Source organism: Felis catus, chromosome E2, assembly GCF_018350175.1.
Source record: "Felis catus isolate Fca126 chromosome E2, F.catus_Fca126_mat1.0, whole genome shotgun sequence".
NCBI classification, from domain to species: Eukaryota; Metazoa; Chordata; class Mammalia; order Carnivora; family Felidae; genus Felis; species Felis catus.
The window spans coordinates 12,234,109-12,255,363 of record NC_058382.1 but is presented as its reverse complement, the minus strand read 5'-3'; the positions used below and the strand labels follow the sequence as shown (position 1 = coordinate 12,255,363).

Here is a 21,255-nt window from a genome sequence, read left to right as displayed (position 1 = left end):
CTCATATCGTCAGATTACATTAAACATCCTCCCCCTCTCAGTCGTCTAGTGTCCCTTAAGCAATCATTCCCCGTTAATTTCTTGAAGATTGCACCTCCTCACCTAATCCCTTTCCAACAACACTCCTGTCCCAATTGGAGGCATTTCGAATTCGAAAGTCCGTGTCCATGGAATAATTTCGCTGAGGACTCAGGCAGAGGTAACGCAGACTCTTAACACGGAAACCCGTATTACCACCTAGGAAGTCGGGACTGCGTGACCCCTTCCATTCTGGCATTTGGGGAAGCGTAGACAAGGAGCTTCCAGCAGCCGCACCTTGTTTAGGAGCGCGAGCCTAAGAACGTTTTGCCTTTAGCATTCTGGGAGATGTAGTCCCCGCGCTCCGTGTAGTCGCGCTCACTTCCGCTCAGGAAGGAGGGTCTGGTGCATCCTGGGAGATGTAGTCCAGAAGCTCCAGGTTCTCGCGGGCACTTCCGCTGGGGGAGTGGGAGGTTGCTCCTGAATTTTCTATGGGAGCGGTGCGTCAGTTCCGCCTCTCCCAGCGCTTCCAAACTTCCTGAATCTGTGCTTGGAACCTGCAGCGGCAGGGCGGCTTAGGGGGGAAAAAAGCCTGAGCGGAGCACGCAGGTATTAGCGGGGGGGAAGGCAGTGGTGTGCGTCTCTGGGGGAGTCTCTGCGTTCGTGGTGGGTCCCGAGGCCCGGGGTGGGGCGTGGGGTGGGGTCACCTATCGCCTGGCTTGAGTTTCTGCTTGTCTCAGCTCGCCCCGTCCGCCTCCCTACACCCACGCGTGCCTGTGCTTCCTGGTGTTCCAGGATTGCAAGAGGTGGTGAAAGAGGACTTCAGCTGCCTCCATTTTGACCTCAGACTTTCTGGTTGGCTTCTTTCCAGCTTGTCTCTTGGCGCAGGTGGCACAGCCTTGAGGGCAAAGCAGCCCCTGGTGAGAACCTAAACTAACCCCTCAAGCCGTAAGGGCTGCCCTGCGCCAGCAAGACCCCGTTTGTGATTGACCCCAAGATAGTAATCCATTTGACCTTCGCTGCCCACCTGCAGTACCCGCCCGCCTTCACCCCACCTTTTGCTTGTATAAACCTGGACGTATTTTCAGGCACTTTGAAGACAGTCTTGGAGCCGTTAGTCTGCAGTCTTTTGGCGTTCGCCTTACTGAGATAAATTCTTTTTCACCTGGACTAGATTCTCTGCCTTCGGATTTTGTCAGCAGCGAGGGACCAAATGGGGTCTGTTTGGGACCTCCCCAAAGCCAGATGCTCTTGCCCCCTCCTCCCCACCCCGCCCCCGCTCGCCAGCTATGGCTGTGGAAATAAAAATCTCAAAACAGCTCCTGGCTCATGGTGAATGGTGATCTGTTTTTGGTATTAATTTCCCGAGCATCAGTCAGGTCCCCAGGTTAGGGTCACATATCCAACTGCGGTGATCTTTGCTCTTCTCTGATTCCTGCTGGATCAGGTTGCTGGATCATCCTGGGCCCCTTCTTTAAAAAAATTTTTTTTTTAATGTTTTTATTTGTTTTTGGGAGAGAGACAGAGCATGAGTGGGGGAGGGACAGAGAGAGAGGGAGACACAGAATTCGAAGCAGGCTCCAGGCTCTAAGCCATCAGCACAGAGCCTAATGTGGGGCTCGAACCCACAAACTGTGAGATCATGACCTGAGCCGAAGCCGGATGCTCAACTGACTGAGCCACTGGGGCGCCCCATCCTGGGCCCCTTCTAATCTCTCTTTTCAGAAGGTGTGGGTAGAAACGGAACTAAGGTTGAGTTCCCACCTTGGTGACTCAGAAACCTTACCAGATTGAGTTGTTGCATAAAGAAAACTTTGATTTGCAAGCAAAGAAGGAAATCACAGGGGAATAGCTTCCGCAGCCGGGAATCCCCAAGAGAGGGTGGATGGGTTCCTTTTGTTTAGGGTTAGGATGGATATTTAGATAGGGAAGGCTTGTCATGGTATGTAGAGGTAGGCATAGGGATGAGCATGCGCCCTAAGGAAACATGCCTATATGTTGTGTGTTATGTACATGAGGCTGAGGCTCCTCCTTGGGCAGAAATTTTAGGATTATAATGAGGTAAAGGTAATTGTAGGTCAGTCCAGAAGCCACTCCATGGTCCTTCTGTGCAGGCACGAGTTGGGGGTCTAGCTCAGAAGTTCTGGGTGGTCTGGGTCTGCGGCAGGTCTTGTCAGGGCAGTTGTCATCACCTGAGGTGGTTTCCGGTTTCATTCGCCTGAGTTAAGGGGTAAGCTAGAAAAGAGAGCTTAAGGGAAAATGTAAGACATAGGTGGGTGAGTACAAGCAGGTGGGCGTTAGATGTCAGGTCTTGGGGTCTAGTTGGTGATGAGGGTTGCTTCCAGATTGCATTTTTATTATTATTATTTTAGAGAGAGAGAGAGAGAGAGCATGCATGAGTTGGGGAGAGGGGCACAGGGAGAGAGAGAATCTTAACAGGCTCCACAACCCTGGGATCACGACCTGAGGCGAAATCAAGAGTCTCGTGCACAACCAACCAGCTGAGTCACCCCAGGCGCCCCCCTAGATTGCACTGTTATTGAGGACAGTGACATGACCATGGCATTTCATGACATTTTTTTTTTCTTCCCCAGCCTGATTTCTCAGAAAGGGCTGCACAGAGGTGGAAAGAGTGACTCCCCTGGCTACTGACAGCAAAGTTCCACGTGAGTGGGATTTGGCATCTTTCTTTCTTTCTTTCTTTCTTTCTTTCTTTCTTTCTTTCTTTTCTTTTCTTTTCTTTTCTTTTCTTTTCTTTTCTTTTCTTTTCTTTTCTTTTCTTTTCTTTCTTTTCTTTCTTTCTTTTCTTTCTTTCTTTCTTTTCTTTCTTTCTTTTCTTTCTTTCTTTCTTTCTCTCTCTCTCTCTCCCTCCCTCTCTCCCTCTCTCTCTCCCTCCCTCTCTCCCTCTCTCCCTCTCTCTCCCTCCCTCCCTCCCTCCCTCCCTTCTTTCTCTCCCTCCCTCCCTCCCTCCCTCCCTTCTTTCTCTCCCTCCCTCCCTCCCTCCCTCTCTCCCTCCCTCCCTCCCTCCCTCCCTCCTTTCTTTCTTTCTTTCTTTCTTTCTTTCTTTCTTTCTTTCTTTCTTTCTTTCTTTCTTTCTTTCTTCTTTCTTTTTTTCTGTTTATTTATTTTGAGAGAAAGTGTGTGTGGGTGAGTTGGGGAGGGGGAGAGAGAGGGAGAGAGAGAGAATCCCAAGCAGGCCCCCTGCTGTCAGCACAGAGCCTGTCACAGCCTGGGAGGAGGAGGGGGGTTGCTCATTCTCCCTACCTGAGATCATGACCTGAGCAGAAATCAGGAGTCAGACGCTTAACGGACTGAGCCACCCAGGGGCCCCTGGGCATTTTTCTTTTACAACGATAGTCACATCAATTTGATAATGTATAGGTTGTGTAATTGGGCATGGGTATTAGTAATAATCCTTAATTGCCAACCTCAACCATGATGGTTTTATACAAATAAATATATTGGGCCACACCACAGCTATGCGAAGAAATTCTGCCTTTTTTTTTTTTTTTTTTTTCCCCTAGTCAATAAAATGAGATTGAGACCCAGGGAGCATAAGTGATTTGCCCACAGTCACCACCTAGTAAGAGGCTGAACTGAGGTTGGAATGAAGGCAGCCTGAGTCCAGAGCTCAGGTTGCTAATCTCTTGAGCATGTTCTGCAGCTGTAGGAACCAGCAGGCATCAGACCCTGGGGTAGTTAGTACTTGGGTCTGGAGGACCTTAAAAGCAAGGCTAACGGGCTTTGACTTTTCTGAGTTTTTAAAAGCATTGTGAACTATTTTATTCTGCTTATTACTAGTAATATGCTTTATTCTTTTTTTTTTTTTTGAAGTTTATTTATGTATTTTGAGAGAGACAGAGGCATTGTGAGTGGGGGAGGGGCAGAAAGAGAGAATCCCAAGTAGGCTGAGCAGTGCCAGCACATAGCCCAATATAGGGGCCCAGACCCATGAAACCATGAGACATGACCTGAGCTGAAACTAAGAGTCAGACACCTAACCAACTGAGCCACCCACGTGCCTCCTTAAAGAACTGTATCATTATGGAACAATCAAAAAATACAGAAATATGAGGGAAAAATTATTTTATTTTTAAAAAAATTTTTTTAAATGTTTACTTTTTGAGAGAGAGACAGAGTGTGAGTGTGGAAGAGACAGAGAGGGAGACACAGAATCCTAAGCAGGCTCCAGGCTCTGAGCTGTCAGCACAGAGCCCTATGCGGGGCTTGAACTCGGGAACCACGAGATCATGACCTGGGCCGAAGTCGGACACTTAACCGACTGAGCCACCCAGGCGCACTGGAAAAAATTTTTTTAATTACCCAGTAATCGAGGATGTAAAGATAACTGTGAAGCTTTTAATGCATTTCTATTTGGTGGTTGTGTATATTTGTATGTTTGTTTATGAACATTTTACACAATGATCATATTTTTCTGTGTGTAACCTCTGATGTATTTTAACTATGGAAATTTTGTTTACGATTTAAAAAAAAATTTTTTTTAATGTTTATTTATTTTTGAGAGAGAGAGAGGGAGAGACAGAACACAAGCAGGGGAGGGGCAGAGAGGGAGACACAGAATCCAAAGCACGCTTCAGGCTCTGAACTGACAGCACAGAGCCCGACGCGGGGCTCGAGTTCATGAACTGTGACTTCATGACCTGAGCTGAAGTCAGAGGCTTAATCGACTGAGCCACCCAGGCGCCGCTTTTTTTTAACGATTTTTAAGTAACCTCTACACCCGTTGTGGGGCTCATATGATCAAGAGTTGAGCCAGGCAAGGTGCCACAGAGCTATGGCCAATTTTTAAACATTGCCAAGAAAAATGAATTTCCATTTAATTTCATGATCATCTTTATTATTCCCGTTATTATTGTTGTTCCTGTGACTGTTTCCTGGCAGTATAAGACTTTATTTTTGCATAATTTAAAATTAAAAATTTTTCCGTTGAAAAGTTGCAAAACTAGTGTAAGGAGTTCTCATATACTCTTTTTAAGTTGTTTTCTTTTTTCTAACTTATGTGTTTTGAGAGAGAGCGAGTTGAAGAGGGGCAGAGAGAGAGGGAGAGAGAAAATCCCAAGCAGGCTCCTTGCTGTCTTGTGCAGAGCCTGATGCAGGGCTCAATCCCACGAACCTTGAAATCATACCTGAGCTGAGATCAAGAGCCAGATGCTTACCTGATTGAGCCATCTAGGTGCCCCCTCAAATACTCTTTACACAAATTCCCCAATTGTTTACATTTTGCCTGTCTGTCTTGTGGCTCCGTCAGCCACATAACACCAGGAATATACCTGCAGTTCAATGACAGCTTCTTTTAGCTTTCTGAAGGAAGGAAGCCCCACATATGGGTAGTCAGGTATCTTGGTAAAAAGGATTTAGGGGAGGCTGATTATAGAATTTTAACATCCCATGCTTGGTAATATTGGATGTTATACTATATGATAGAAGTATCTATCAGATGTTAGATGTTTAGTAAGTAATTATAAATAGTAGTTAATGGTGTTGTTACTTATTAAATAATACTAGATAACATATAACATCCTGGTTTGTAATCTGCAGTCTTCTTTTTAATTTTGTTCTGTTTTTCATGTAAACGCCTTATAACCAGTCTCCCCTCCCCCATCTCATTTCAAAGTCCAATTTTATGTACTGCCTTAAACTGTATATTTGTTGATAGACATTGTACAAAAATTTTATCATAAACTTGATGTTCTTTAATGTGGAATGCATTCCATAATCTTTGTCTTTTTTGTTGATGCTACTTCTTTCTTTTTTTCTTTTTTTTTTTTTTTTTACTTTTTGTTTTTCACGTAAGCTCTACACCCAACGTGGGGCCCGAACTCACAACCCGGAGAGCAAGAGTCACACGTGCCATCGACTGAGCCAGGTGCCCCTGTTCTTGATGCTTTTGAAGAGTGTAGAGGCAAGTTAGTTTGGAGAAAGTTCTTCATTTGGGGTTTATCAGATGTACTTACTACGTGTTTAGGTTCGGTGATGCGTCATTAGCAGGGATCGCATAGAACATTGAGGCGTCCTTGACATTGCAGCATAACAGGAGCCAAAGGACGTCGGTCTGTCCCTATATCGGTGAACTCAACGTTGTTACCTAAGCTAAGGTGATTTCTATTAGGTTTCTCCACTGCGAAGTCACTAATTTTTATTTATTGTATTTTTTTAAAGATTGTATTTTTTAAGTAACCTCTATACCCAACGTGGGGCTGGAACTCACAACCCCCAGATCTAGAGTCGCACGCTTTACCGACTGAACCAGCCAGACTCCCCTGAAGTTACTATTTTTTAAATCAAAATGAGTAAAGTTTATGGGGAGATACATTTACTGGTTGGCATTCTGCTGTGAGGCCAGGCTTCCCCATGTTCCCTCCATATTCACTCAAATATAAATACCTTTATCAAGATGCACTCAGAATCTGTCAGTTAGTTTTGTAATTTAAATGACACGTAGATGAACAAACATTTATATCAACTTGATGTGTATTGTACATATCATAGAATCTGCCCATTTTAGTTGCACAAATCGGTGATTTTTAGTAACTTCGCTGAATGGTGCAGCCATTGCTGTAATTCAGTTTAGAACATGTTCATTCCCCCAGTTGGATTCCTCAGGCCCATTTTCAGTTCCCCTCCATTTTCTCCCCTAATACCCAGGTGACCGCCAACCTGCTTTCTTTCTCCTTAGATTTGCCTCTTCTGGACATTTTCTAGAGATGGAATCATAAAATATCTGGCCTTTTGTGACTGGCTTCTTTGACTTTCAGCAGCGTTTACCAGGTTCATCCATGTTGCAGCATGATCCATACTTCCTTCCTTTTAATTACAGTGAAAGTATCTGAAAAACATTCCACTGTACAGATTTGTCACAATTTGTTTATTCGTGCATAGGTCATAGGTCGACATTTCGGTGGTTTCTGGTTGGAGTGTGAACACTCATGTACGGATTTCCAGTAATCATCCCGGGACGGGAGGGGAGTGACATCCCGGGCTACCTTTAATGTCTTTTTTCCGCCTCCCTAGGCCCCCCACCAGGCGCCGTTCTGCCTTCCTGGGATCTGTGCAACTCTGCGCTCTGCACACTACCAGAAGTAGGAGGACCCGTGACCATGTTCAAGGTGAGTAGGGCTTGCCTTTCTCACTTTCCAGATTCCATCTCATTATTCAGATGGTCACACCTTTTTCTGGGGATGACTCAAGCAGAACTCCAGGCGTTTGAGGACCTGTTTTGCGCCAGGGTCTTCCCTTGTCCCTTTTGAATTTACTTTGCATGTATTTTTAGTTTTCGTTTTATTATTATTTTTCTTACAGAGTAGAGAAGTTACTAGAAATGAGCAATTCTTCCAATTCATTACTTCTTTTCTGACAAGTGAGCTATTTTTATTTTCTCCCTCTCTTATCCTTGTCAGTATCCATAACTGAATTTGTATTTGTGATATACATCTAATTTTAATTCTGATTTTTTCCTTTAATGTTTTGTAATGTTCATTTTTCACAGTTGCATCCTGTCCCCATTGAATCGATGTACTTTTTATCTTTACTTCCTGTTCAAAGACATGTATGTGGTTTAGGGATTTTACTGTTTTTTATTTTTTTATTTTTGAGAGAGAGCGTGAGCAGGGGTGGAAAGGAGAGAGAGAGAGAGAGAGAGAGAGAGAGAGAGAGACAGACAGAGACAGAGAGAGAGAGAGAGAGAGAGAGAGAGAGAGAGAGAATAAAAGCAGGCTCCATGCTGTCAGCACAGAGTCCAATGCAGGGCTTGAACCCACAAACCATGAGATCGTGACCTGAGCTGAAACCAAGAATCAGACGTTTAACCAACCGAGCCACCCAGGCACCCCTCGAGAGATGATTTCCACAGCTGGCCTGCTCCCTGACCCCTTTCTCAGAGTCACCCGACCACACTGACCTGCTCGGGCGCTGCAGGCATGTTGATAGCAGTTAGCACAGTCGTTTATAAAATTAAAATTTTAAATGTAAAATCTTTAAATTTCTCTGTGGCCAGAGATACCTGATACGGAATTACCAGGAGCAACAACCTGGGGCAAAAATGCTTGCTACAGGGATGCCAAGATAAAAAGGCAGAGCCCATAATAGGAATCTTGTGCATATGGTAAAGGGCAAAAATGCAGTGAAATACAAACGAGGATGAGAGTAATAAGCATGTGAAAAATGAGAAACACAAATAAACATCTCAAAGGTGGTTATGTTAATTTACAGTCAAATAAGTGGCAATAATAATACAAGTTGTTCTTATAAACCAGATTACCAAAACTGTGGAAAAATGTGTAGCCTGCTCTTGGCTGTCATTTGGAGACCCAGGACTGTTGTATTCTTTTGAAAGATTAGTGGTGTAGGAAAAAGAGGGGGAAGAAAATCTGCCATCATATGGTCACAATTTTAAACGTGCTCATTTTTGACGTTTTAATTTTCCTTTGCGATCATTTTCAAATGGTCAGGGAAACAAGGTCTATGTAAAATGATGTTCTTTGCAGGATACGTTGTAATGAGAAAAATGCGTAAAATTAAGTACTGTTTAATCGGTGTCGTTAAGTATAGTTTTCTGTTCTCTGGGATAACAGCCACAAAATGAGATGAAATATTTTTTTAATTTATTTATTTTAGAGAGCCAGAGCAAGTGGGGGAGGGACAGAGGGAGAAGAAGAGAGAGAATCCCAAGCAGGTTCTGCACTGCCAGCACAGAGCCTGATGTGGGGCTTGAACTCTCTAACCATGAGATCATGACCTGAGCTGAAATGAAGAGTTGGACACTTAACCAATGAGCCACCCAGTCACCCTGAGAGGAAATATTTTTATTTTTTATTTTTTTTAGAGAGCTTGGGAGCAAGTGTATGCAGGTGGGGGAAGGGCAGACGGAGAGAGAGAATCCCAAGCAGGCTCCACGCCTGGTGCAGACCCCACCCTGGGGCTCGAGTTCACAACCGTGAGATCTGAGATCATGACCTGAGCCAAAATCAAGATTGGACGCTAACCAGCTGAACCACCCGGGTGCCCTGATGAGATAGTTGTTGATAATGGCAACGTGAAGAAATAATATGAATAATAAAGGTCTGTTAGGCACTTACTCTGTGCCATGCACTGTTCCAAGTGCTAGGGATATTCCCTTGTTTAAATCTTGAAGGAACTCTGTCACAGAAGGACCACATACGGAGAAGAAACTCAGGCACATGGACAGACTTGTCCAAAGTCACACAGCTAGTAAGGCACAGGCCCTTGGGAATCGCACGGAGGCCTGCTGGCTCCGGAACATGATGCTGAACATTACATGGGAGAACCACGTAGCTGTCCCACGAGGTTAGCAAAAGCTCGTTAGTGGCACATGTGAAAGCAAAGTGATAGGGTTCGTGCGTGTGTGAGAGGAAGAAGGTGGGTGTCGTCAAACGTTTGAACTAAATTGCTGAATGCTTCTGGGGCAGTCAGCACCACGCGTCGCGAAGTGAAACGTGTGTTGTCCAGGATGCGTGTTTAGAGTTTTTGGCGGTTACTTGTAAGTAGACTCCACGAGGACACAAAAACACAAGGACGTTGTAAGTAGACTCCACGAGGACACAAAAACACAAGGACGTTGTCATTGCCACACATTTTGGTGAGGCTGACGAAACTCACCGTGGCATTGGCAGGGTAGAAGGAGAAGCGCCTGGAAGCCTACAGATGGACTTGAGTCCCTCACACTCTGGAACTACCTCCCACCATCCTCTCCAGCTTTTCCGTGCTGCCCCGCTCCCAGTGGCCTTTGGGTGCGAGATTGAGGTTATATGTGCTTGGTGTTGTAGGAGGCAGTGACATTCAAGGACGTGGCTGTGGTCTTCACGGAGGAGGAGCTGGGGCTGCTTGACCCCGCCCAGAAGAAGCTGTATGGAGACGTGATGCTGGAGAACTTCCGGAACCTGCTCTCTCTGGGTGAGGACAGGCGCTCTGTGACTCAGTGTCAGCTTCCTGGATTGGCTTTGTGTGTTTGTGTGTTCAAAGCTTTGGGGGTCTTGAAATGGTCCCTTGTATTTATGGTGTACTAACAATTTTTAATAACATAAAGTGGAAAATCTCAGTTTATTAGAACAGAATATATTGCAGCAAGATCTCCCACCAATTTTGTCTGTGGTGTAGGAGCCCAGTGGGAGATTTAGTGAAAATAGACATTGGTTAGAAATAGGTGTTTGTAATGCACGTTTCTGCATGTATGTCTGGGTCTTGAAATATGGGCCATGTTTGTTTGTTTTTTTAATTTTTTTAATGTTTATTTTTGAGAGAGAGAGACAGAGTGTGAGCGGGTGAGGTGCAGAGAAAGAGGGAGACACAGAATCCGAAGCAGGCTCCAGGCTCTGAGCGGTCAGCACAGAGCCCAACTCAGGGCTCGAACCCACAAACCGCGAGATCATGGGCTGAGCCGAAGTCGGAGGCTTAACCAACTGAGCCACCCAGGTGCCCCAGTATGGGCCATGTTTTTAAAAATGTTTGAAAAATGCTGGTTTTGATTAATTGATCAGTATGTGCAGGAATCCAAATGTTCAGTCGATTGTACCTTTAGTGTGCATTCTATTTATTTCTAAATGTCTTTCTAGTTTTGAGAGCATGTGTGCTCAAGCACGTGAGTGGGGGAGGGGCAGAGAGAAGGAGAGACGGGATCTGAAGTGGGTTCGAGCTCACGACATCACGCGTTGAGCCAAAGTTAGATCCTTAACCAACTGAGCCACCAGGCGCCCCTAATGTGTTCATTTTAAATACGGACTTTGCATGCTCACAAAGCACCGCCTCTTCAAACATGATACATTCCGCTTAGAGAAGGTAAAAATGCTTTGGATGATGCTAGCAAGCCACAGACGAGAGAAATCAGGTAAGAGCCAAGCAGGTGGGAGTCCTCGTAGGTGTTCTCCTGTGTGTCTTCCCTTCTTTCCGCCCCCTTTGCTGTCACCTGGTCCAAACTTCTAAACTGTTTCTTGAATCCTTTCAGCCGCTTGCCTGTTTCCACGCTTCCTCTTGTTTGTCTGTTCTCCGCGTAGCAGCCCGTGTGATCCGTAGGAACTGGAAGTCAGAGCCCCGTTCCTCTGCTCAAGACCCTTTGGGGCTTATTTTTCCCGGAGTTGAAACCTCTCGAAGTGGCTTGAGTCCTCCACGGTGTGCTCCCCGTCCCCCACTTCCTCTCTGAATACCTCGCCCGTCCCCTTCCTCTTGCTCCGCCTCGTCCACCCACACCATGCCCCTCGGGGCTCCCAGACCTGCCAGGGACGCTCTAGCGCCTGCTGCCGGAACAAACTGCCACGCACTTCATGGCCTAGAGCAACACGGTTGATTACGCTTCTCTGGGTCAGAAGTGTGGCATGGTTCTTAACCAGGCCACAGTCGAGGTGTCTGCACAGTTGCATTTCTTTTTGGAGGCTCTAGGGAAGGATCTGTGTCTTGGCTTTTTCAGCTTCTAGAGGTTACCCCCCGTTTTTGAACTTACGGCCCCTTTCTTTCGTCTTCACCGCCAGCACCCTGCTTCTCCCTGCCCGTTCTCTTGTGGTCGCATTGCCTTCCTCCGCCCTTCTTCCGTAGCTTTCTTGCACTTTGAAGGATCGTCTTGATTGCCTTGAGCCCACCTGGGCAATAGACGATAGTCTTCCATTTTAAGGTCAGCTGATTAGCAGCCTTAATTTCCATCTGCAGCCTTAATTCCTCTTTGCCAAATACTTAACGTATTTTAGGCTCCAAAAATCAGGACGTGGATTCTTCCAGAGCCAGTTAATCTGCCTACTACACATACTTCTGCCTCAGAGCCCTTACTTACTCTCTGTGGCTCTCTCTGACATATTTTTTTGCCTGAAATCCTTTTGTCCCTTCCCTCCTTCCTTCCTCCCTTCCTGTGTCTGTTCAGTTTTAATGTCACAGGAGCGGCCTTCTCTGACCAACTTAAGTAAAACATCACCCTCTTTACTTTTCTTGTTCTGCCTTATGTTGTGCCTCATACATTTTTGTTTGCTTGTTCATCTCCTCTCTGTCCCCGCTGGAGTTTGATCCCTGCCCCCCACCCCCTCCGCCCCCGGCAAGGGATTTTGCCTCTTTCGTTCATTGCTCTATTCTCAGTGCCTAGAATCGTCTGGTATGTGGCAGTTGTCTGGAAGCATGTATTGACTTCGTGAACGTGTTAATGGAAGGAAGACCTCCACATGTCCATGGGTCCTGGAGATAGCTATAGGTCGTGTGCAAACCAGAGCGAAGGAAGGATGTTGCAGAACATTGTTTGTTTTCTGATGAATGCCTATCCAGTTTCTTTCTGTTTGTTACTTTCTTGGGTGCCCTTGGCATGAAAGTGTGTTTGGGTATGTGCACTTGACCCGTGTCCCAGGGCAACTGGTAGGCATTGTGCTTGTGGTCATACTGAGTAACATGCTTTGTCTCTGTGCTCTGTGGCTTTCTTGGAACCTTCTGTTGGGGAGCATTTTCTTTTTTTTTTTTTTTCTTTTTTAATTTTTTTTTTAATGTTTGTTTATTTTTGAGAGAGAGACAGAGTATGAGCAGGGGAGGAACAGAAAAAGGGGGAGACACAGAATCCGAAGCAGGCTCCAAATTCTGAGCTGTCAGCACAGAGCCTGACACGGGGCCCAAACTGACAGACAGTGAGATCGTGACCTGAGCAGAAGTCAGAAGCTTAACTGACTGAGCCCCCCAGGCGCCTCAGGGGAGCATTTTCATTTCTGGGAAGAATACTTTTGGAATGACACTTCTTTTTTTTTTTTTTTTTTTTGAGAGCATATGTGTCCTGGGGAGAGGGGCAGGAGGATGGAGAGAATCTCATGCAGGTGCCACACCCAGTGCTGAGCCTGATGCAGGGCTTGATCTCATGACCATGAGATAACGACCTGAGCTGATATCAAGAGCCAGATGCTTGGGGCACCTGGGTGGCTCAGTCGGTTAAGCATCTCTTTTTTTGGTTTTGGTTTTGTGTTTAAATTTATTTTTATTTATTTTGAGACAGAGAGCAAGCCAGGGAGGGGCGGAGAGAGGGAGACAGAATCCCAAGAAGGCCCCGCACTGTCAGCACAGAGCCTGATGCAGGGCTCAAACTCATGAACCATGAGATCGAGACCTGAGCCGAAATCAAGAGTCGGACGCTTAACCGACTGAGCCGCCCAGGCGCCCCTGGAATGAGGATTCTGATGTCCTGTTCTCAGATCCCCCAACAGAAGGAAGAAAGATATGTTTCCTCTTTCTTCTTCTATATGTTTCTTCTACCGTATCAGGCAGTATCAGCCAGGTTGCAAGCTGCCTTCCTTTTGAAGAGTTGCCATCTGCAGCCCATTTGCCTCTTTCAAAGCACCCACCCACGTTACTGCCTCCAGGTTTCCCCTTCCCTGTCCTCGGAGGGGAAGATTTAAGGTGAGAGCGATAGGAGACACATACCCGAATGCTGCCTGCATCTGGTTCAAAAATAGATCATGCTTTTTATTTTCTACAAAGTTAGCCATTAAACAAATGTGAAAGAATATAGATTTCATACAGTTTTTCCTTGATTTTTTAAATGAAGATTTGGTGCTTTTCAATTAGTAAACATTCATTGTGTTTTAAATTTTTTTTTTTTCAACGTTTTTTATTTTATTTTTGGGACAGAGAGAGACAGAGCATGAACGGGGGAGGGGCAGAGAGAGAGGGAGACACAGAATCAGAAACAGGCTCCAGGCTCTGAGCCATCAGCCCAGAGCCCGATGCGGGGCTTGAACTCACGGACCGTGAGATCGTGACCTGGCTGAAGTCGGACGCTTAACCAACTGCGCCACCCAGGCGCCCCTCATTGTGTTTTAATTAGAACTTTTTTTTTTAATTTTAGACCGAGAGAGAGCAAGTAGGGGAGAGGGGCAGAGAGGAGAGAGAGAGAATCTTACATAGGCTCCATGCTTAGCACAGAGCTAGACACGGGGCTCGATCCCGTGACCCTGGAATCATGACCTGAGCCAAAATCAAAAGTCGGACATTCAACCAACTGAGCTACCCAGGTGCCCTTCAACTAGTGAACATTCTGATGTAGAAAGAATCAGGAAATTTCCTGCTTAAAATTGTCAACATCCTCAGAGAGGCTCCCTGTTCCCCTCACACAACTCCTCCTTTTAGGGGTCAGTTTGTTAAATATAACCATAAACGGAATTACTCACCAAAAAGTACATACTCACCTATTAGCGTTTTCCCAAGATTCTAGTAACTTATCTTTCCATTTGAACAATTTAATTAGGGACTGGGTAACTTGTAGAAGCAAAGTTTCCGAGTGTTTCCGAGCGTGAGCCATAGTAAGAAACACATCTTTCATTGTAACCAGAACATTTTGCATGTTGTAGATTTATATGTGACTTTCACAGGCATTTCGTATAATGACACCTGTCCTGTTGGCAGTGATGCTCTGATAGTTTCTGTCCTGGTTCTTTTTTCTGAGAGCTTATTACAAGCTTTTAAATCTTTCCAGCTTACCAGAGTCTCAAAAGTTTTCGAGTTTGAAAAACTGTTGTGGTGGGTTATGTTATCCACACATCCATACATCCACAGTTCTTCCACATCCTGTTATCACAGAGATCGTCCTAAAGCTTCAGAAGGAACCAGCAATAGGCCTTCCTTTCTTTTCACCCCAGAGACGCTTGCCACCTTTTATTGTTTTTGTTAGCATCCTGGTTGAGGTACCCCTGTCTCTCGATGTTCCCTGTGCAGCTTTTCAGCTTCCCAGCAAAACTGCAATATTCTTTCCCTTTCCTGTATCAAATAACTTACCTGGAAAAGATATTTTCTTTCTAGGGTGTGGCTTCAACTCTCACCAGAATAGTTGAACCAGGATTCATTTATTTCATTTAACATGCACTTGTGGAGTACTTTCCACACTCCAGGCAGAGTTCTGGACATTGGTTATAAAGTCGGAAAGTGTAAAATGTGTTCACCGTACAAGGTATAACACGCTTCCCTCCTTGGTGCTGCATTGTGGTGGGAAAGACATATGGTGCCCGACAGATGACCTAGCAAGTCACATGGTGAGAGGGGTGCATGGAACATAAGGAAGGATGGGAGTTGCCGGAGGTGAACTGGGGGCAGACAGGACTGATTATTTTATGCTGGGCCGTAAAGTGGCTTGTTGCTGGACTGACTTTGAGCAGAGACCTACAAGTCGTGAGGAATCATCCTTGTGTCTGTCCAGGAAGTGTTCCTGGCAAGATCAGACTCCCGCAGTTGGGCTGGTTTTCGGGGGTTACACCATAACCTCAACTTTTCCTTTTCCCAGGCTCTGTCTCTGTTGTTTTTACTTTTTTTTCTAGAGCTCTGAATTACCATCAGGTTTTAGAACCATGTATGTTTTCTGTTCAACTTTATTTCCCTTTTGTCCTCACGAAGGAAACTTGCCCGTAGAAGATAAAGTTCTGCTGTCTGCTTTATGCTGTGTTTTAGTCAGTGTGCCATTAGGTATTTGCTCCCAAACCCGCAAGTCATTCTAGATATTCCAGGTCACCTGGACGCTGAAGTAACTTTCCAATAAAGTGACCCAAGGCGGGGCTCTGTAGAGGCTGTTTCCCACACGTCTAGTGGATCGAAATGGGGGCAGCTTTTAATTGACTGTTCATACAGGGAGGCGAGTGAATTTCCCTTTTAAACATTTCTTCAGCAGTGTTTTCAAAGACTATCTTTCTAGAGCAGTTTTAGGTTCACAGCAAAATTGAGCGAAAGAGACAGAGATATCCCATGTATCCCCTACCCCCACACACTCACCTCTTACATGATCAGTATCCCCACCAGATACAGTTGATGAACCTATATGGACACATCATTGTCACTGAGTCTATAGTATACATTAGGGTTTACTCATGGTATCATACATTATATAGACTTGGACAAATGGATAAAGCCACATATCCATCTTTATAGTATTATATAGAGTAGTTACACTGCCCTAAAAATCCTCTGTCCTCTGCCCGTTCATCCCTCCCCTCTTAACTCTTAGCCACCGTTGATCTTTTTTTTTTTTTTTCCAACGTTTATTTATTTTTGGGACAGAGAGAGACAGAGCATGAACGGGGGAGGGGCAGAGAGAGAGGGAGACACAGAATCGGAAACAGGCTCCAGGCTCTGAGCCATCAGCCCAGAGCCTGACACGGGGCTCGAACTCACGGACCGCGAGATCGTGACCTGGCTGAAGTCAGACGCTTAACCGACTGCGCCACCCAGGCGCCCCCCCGTTGATCTTTTTACTGTCTCCATACTTTTACCTTTTCAATTATGTCATATAGTTGGACTCATACTTTTCAGTTTGGCTTTTTTCACTTAGTAATACGCATTTACATTTCTTCCATATCTTTTCATGGATTAGTAGCTCGTTTCTTTTTAGCACCAAATAATATTCCATTGTGTGTATGTACCACAGTGAATTTTTATCTGTCCGCCTACTGAAGGACATCTTGGTTCATTCAAAGTTCGGTCCTTGTGAATAAACCTTGTCCAGGTTTTGTCTGTGTATAGATTTCTGTGTGGGCGTACATTTTCAGCTCCCTTTGGTTAATAGCAAACTGTGCAGTAGTGGGAGAGTATGGTAAGGGTATGTTTAGTTTTGTAAGAAACCACCAAACTGTCTTCCAAAGTGTCTATACCATTTTGTATTCCTATCAGCGATGAATGAGTTCCTGGTGCTCCACGTCATGGCCAGCACTGGTGGTGTTGGTGTTCTAGATTTGGGCCATTCTAATACATGTGCAATGGTATCTTGGTGTTTGGATTTGCATAAAAATAACATGGGGAGCATCTTGTCATACACTTACCGCCATCTGTAGATCCTCTTCAATGTTTTTTTTTTTTTTTTAATGTTTATTTCTGAGTGAGAGAGAGAGAGAGAGAGAGAGCGAGCGAGCATGAGCGGGGGAGGGGCAGAGAGAGAGACACACACAGAATCTGAAGTAGGCTCCAAGCTCTGAGCCATCAGCACAGAGCCTGATGCAGGCCTTGAACCCACGAGCCATGAGATCATGACCTGAGCCAAAGTCAGACGCTTAACCAACGGAGCCACCCAGGTGCCCCGATCCTCTTTGATGTTAAGAAGGTCTTTGGTCCATTTTTTAATCAGGTTCTTTTTCCTTATTGTTGAGTTTTAAGAAAAGTACTTTTTGAAAAGTTTATTGAAAAAATAATCTTCAGATGTTTAGATAATCTTTATGTAAATATAGAGACTTGGGAATATGAATGGGGTAAATGTTTTAGAAAACACATTTCTGAACTTGTTATTAGAGGTGGTCAAAAGTTTGTAATAGTAGCCAACCCATTTAATGTCTGTCAACACAGAAAGATAAGGTTAGGTGAACATGTGCAGAATTTCCAGGAATACTTTGAATATAGAAATATAAATATTTCAAGGTATTTGGTATTAGGACATATAATAAATCCAAAATTTGGTTATGTTACTGCTTTTCTTTAAGTTCTAATTGATTGATATTATCTATATAACTTTTCTGACTACATAATTTATTAACTACATAATTTTCTATTCAATATTCTACACTGACTTTCAAATTCAATAGAAATGGCCATAGAGGCAAACCATAAGAGACTCTTAAATACAGAGAACAAACTGAGGGTTGATCGAGGAGGGGGAGGGAATATGGGCTTAGTGATTAGGAGCCCACTGGCCCCCCTCCGGTGTTCCCTACACCTGCAAATCAGAGACTGTGATACGTGGTGGAAAAGACCGACTGGACATTCTCTGGGTTCAGTAAAGTCTTACGGTCTCTCCTAAATGCAAAATCTTGAAAATACTGAACAAAGCCTTCAGTTGTCCACATCTCTGCATTCTCTGTCTTTACAGGAGGAAAGATCCAAAATAAAATGAAGACTGTTTTAGAAACAGAACCACACAAAGAGCTTTCCTGCTGGCAGATCTGGCAACAGATTGCAAGTGACTTAACCCAGTGTGAAGGCTCCATGATAAAGAGTTCTCAGTTCCCCAAACAAGGTGATTCACCTGGACAGGTTGGGGCCGGACTGTCTGAAACTCACACAGGTCAGAAACCTGATCAGTGCAGTGAATTTAAGAAATATTTCAGTGATGTCTCCAACTTTGATCTTCATCAACAAGTACACTCAGGAGTGAAGTCTCACACATGTCGTGAGTGTGGAAAAAGCTTCTGTTACAGTTCAGCACTTCATATTCATCAGAGAGTTCACCTGGGAGAGAAACGCTATAAGTGTGATGAGTGTGGGAAGGAATTCAGTCAGAGCTCATGCCTGCAAACTCATCAGAAAGTCCACACCGTAGAGAAGCCATTCAAATGTGAGCAGTGTGGGAATGGCTTCTGTCGTAGATCAGCACTTAATGTTCATTATAAATTGCACATGGAAGAGAAACCTTATCGTTGTGACCAATGTGGAAGGGCCTTCATTCATGCTTCCCATCTTCAGGAACATCAGAGAATCCACACCGGGGAGAAACCCTTCAAATGTGATAAATGTGGTAAGAATTTTCGTCGTAGATCATCACTTAATAGTCATTGTATGGTCCACACGGGAGAAAAACTGTACAAATGTGAGGAGTGCGGGAAGTGTTTCTTTTGTAGCACAAATCTTCACATCCATCAGAAGGGCCACACGCGAGAGAAACCTTATAAATGTGAGGAGTGTGGGAAGGGCTTCATTCAGCCTTCTCATTTTCGGGCCCATCAGAGAATCCATACTGGTGAGAAACCATATGTATGCAAAGTGTGTGGTAAAGGCTTCACTATGAGTTCAAATCTTCAGGCACATCAGAGAGTCCACACAGGAGAGAAACCATACAAATGCAACGAGTGCGGAAAGAACTTCGGGACGAAAACCCGTTACCAGGTTCATCTGGTGGTACACACGGGAGAGAGACCCTATAAATGTGAAGTATGTGGGAAGGACTTCAGTCAGAGAGCATATCTTCAGTCCCATCTGAAGACGCACAGCGTAGAGAAACCTTACAAGTGTGAGGAATGCGGGCAGGGCTTCAATCAGAGTTCCCGACTTCAGATTCACCAGCTGATCCACACCGGAGAGAAGCCACACAAATGTGAAGAGTGTGGGAAGGGATTCAATCGTAGAGCAGATCTCAAAATTCACTGCAGAATCCACACTGGAGAGAAACCATTTAATTGTGAGGAGTGTGGGAAAGTATTCAGGCAGGCCGCAAATCTTCTAGCGCATCAGAGAATCCACAGCGGAGAGAAACCTTTCAAGTGTGCAGAGTGCGGGAAGAGCTTTGGTCGCAGTTCACACCTGCAAGCCCATCAAAAAGTGCACACTGGAGAAAAGCCATACAAGTGTGAGGAGTGTGGGAAGGGCTTCAAGTGGAGCTTGAATCTGGACATGCATCAGAGGGTCCACACAGGAGAGAAACCCTACAAGTGTGGGGAGTGTGGTAAGCACTTCAGTCAGGCCTCAAGTCTTAAGGTTCATCAGAGTGTCCACAGTGAGGAGAAACCGTACAAATGTGATGTGTGCAGCAAGGTCTTCCGCCACTCTTCACAGCTACAGTCTCATCAGAGGGTTCACACAGGGGAGACCCCTTACAAGTGTGAGACCTGTGGTCAGAGCTTCCGTTGGCGATCCAAACTTTCACATCATCGCAAAACTCATGGTGGCAGTACGGTTTATGAAGGTAACAAGAGTGGTAAGAACATGAAGGAATTGTGTGTGGAAAGAAGTTCTCCAAAATGACGTTGTGTGGAACCCTGAATTCTTACCATCATCGAGTCTCATAAGAGAGCAAATACTTGTTTGGTTTAGTTGGTATTGAAGCAATAATTGAACCGATCTCGGTTTTCACCAGATCACACAGTGGAGAACCCTTAAGTGGTGTGATACGTCTTTGTTCAGAAGCACTTAGATAGTACTTAGGAATAGAGTTTGGTCTGGCCTTTAACACAAGTATAATGGTGTGCATGCCAGAATTCATATGCACTAGAATGTAAGCTGCATGAGGACAGGGACTTTGCTGCTAAATATACATAGCCCTCAAAGCTGGAGGCATCATAATTCTGGACTTCAAGTTATATTGCAAAACTGTAACAAACAAAATAGTATTGTACTGGCACAAAAATAGACACATAGGTCACTACAACGGAATAGAAAACCCAGAAATGAACCCACAAATACATGGTCAGTTAATCTACAACAAAGCAGGAAAGAATATCCAATGGGAAAAATAGCGTTGGGAAGACTGGACAGCAACATGCAAGAGAGTGAAATTGGACTGCATTGTTACCCCATACACAAAAATAAATCCAAAATAGATTAAAGACCTAAGTGTGAGACCTGAAACCATAAAAGTCCTTGAAGAAAGCATAGGCAGTAATTTCTCTGATATCAGCTGTAGCAGCTTTTTTTCTAGATTGATCTCCTGAGGTAAGAGAAACAAAAGCAAAAATAAACTATTGGAACTACATCAAAAGAAAAAGGTGCACAGCAAAGGAAACCACAAAACTAAAAGGCAGCCTACTGAATAGGATATTTGCAAATGATGCATTCGATGAGGAGTTACTATCCAAAATAGATGAAGAAATTGTAAAACTCAACACCCCCTCCCCCAAAAATCCAATTACAAAATGGGCAGAAGACCTGATTAGACATTTCTCCAAAAAGACATCTAGATGGCCAGCAGACACATGAAAAGATGCTCAATGTCTCTTCTCAGAGAAATGCAAATCAAAATTACAGTGAGCTATCACCTCACACCTGTCAGCATGGCTAAACTCAAGAACAAAAACAACAGGTGTTGGCAAGGATGTGGAGAAAGGGGAACCCTCCTGCACTGTTGACAAGAATGCAAACTGGTGCAGCCACTGTTAAAAACAGTATGGAGGTACCTCAGAAAATTAAAAATAGAACTGCCCTATGGTCCAGCAATTGCACTATTAGGAATTTACCCAAAGAATACGAAAACACTAATTTAAAGGGATACATGCACCCCGATGTTTATAGCAGCATTGTTTACAATAGCCAAAATATGGAAAGAACCCAAGTATTCATAAGTTGATAACTGGGTAAGGAAGATGTGGTATGTGTATATATATACGACGGAATATTACTCAGCCATAGAAAAGAATGAAATCTTGACGTTGGCAATGATGTAGATGGATCTAAAGGGTATATTGCTAAGTGAAATAAGTCAAAGACAAATATGTAATTACACTCCTATGTGGAATTGAAGAAACAAGAAACCAGCAAAGGGCAAAGGAGAGGCAAACCAAGAAACACTCTTAACTA

The 21,255-nt window shown here is 44.5% G+C and overlaps 1 protein-coding gene across 5 annotated transcripts; it reads left to right on the top strand.

Annotated features, from left to right (window-relative positions):
- Nucleotides 1–449: 449 nt before the first annotated feature.
- LOC123378931 (zinc finger protein 234-like) lies at nt 450–20,663 on the top strand. Of its 5 annotated transcripts, XM_045045705.1 has the most exons (7): nt 450–627; nt 2,613–2,684; nt 5,834–5,941; nt 7,051–7,145; nt 9,822–9,965; nt 10,792–10,879; nt 17,840–20,663. In XM_045045705.1, exons 4-7 carry the CDS (start codon nt 7,137–7,139, stop codon nt 19,705–19,707), a joined length of 2,109 nt encoding a protein of 702 aa, XP_044901640.1. In that variant the 5' UTR covers nt 450–627; nt 2,613–2,684; nt 5,834–5,941; nt 7,051–7,136; the 3' UTR covers nt 19,708–20,663. The 5 variants fall into 5 exon arrangements, with proteins under 5 accessions (XP_044901640.1, XP_044901637.1, XP_044901636.1 ...); XM_045045702.1 differs by lacking the exon at nt 10,792–10,879 and having other exon boundaries at nt 451–627; nt 5,834–5,905; nt 9,822–9,948; XM_045045701.1 differs by lacking the exon at nt 10,792–10,879 and having other exon boundaries at nt 451–627; nt 9,822–9,948.
- Nucleotides 20,664–21,255: the final 592 nt, after the last annotated feature.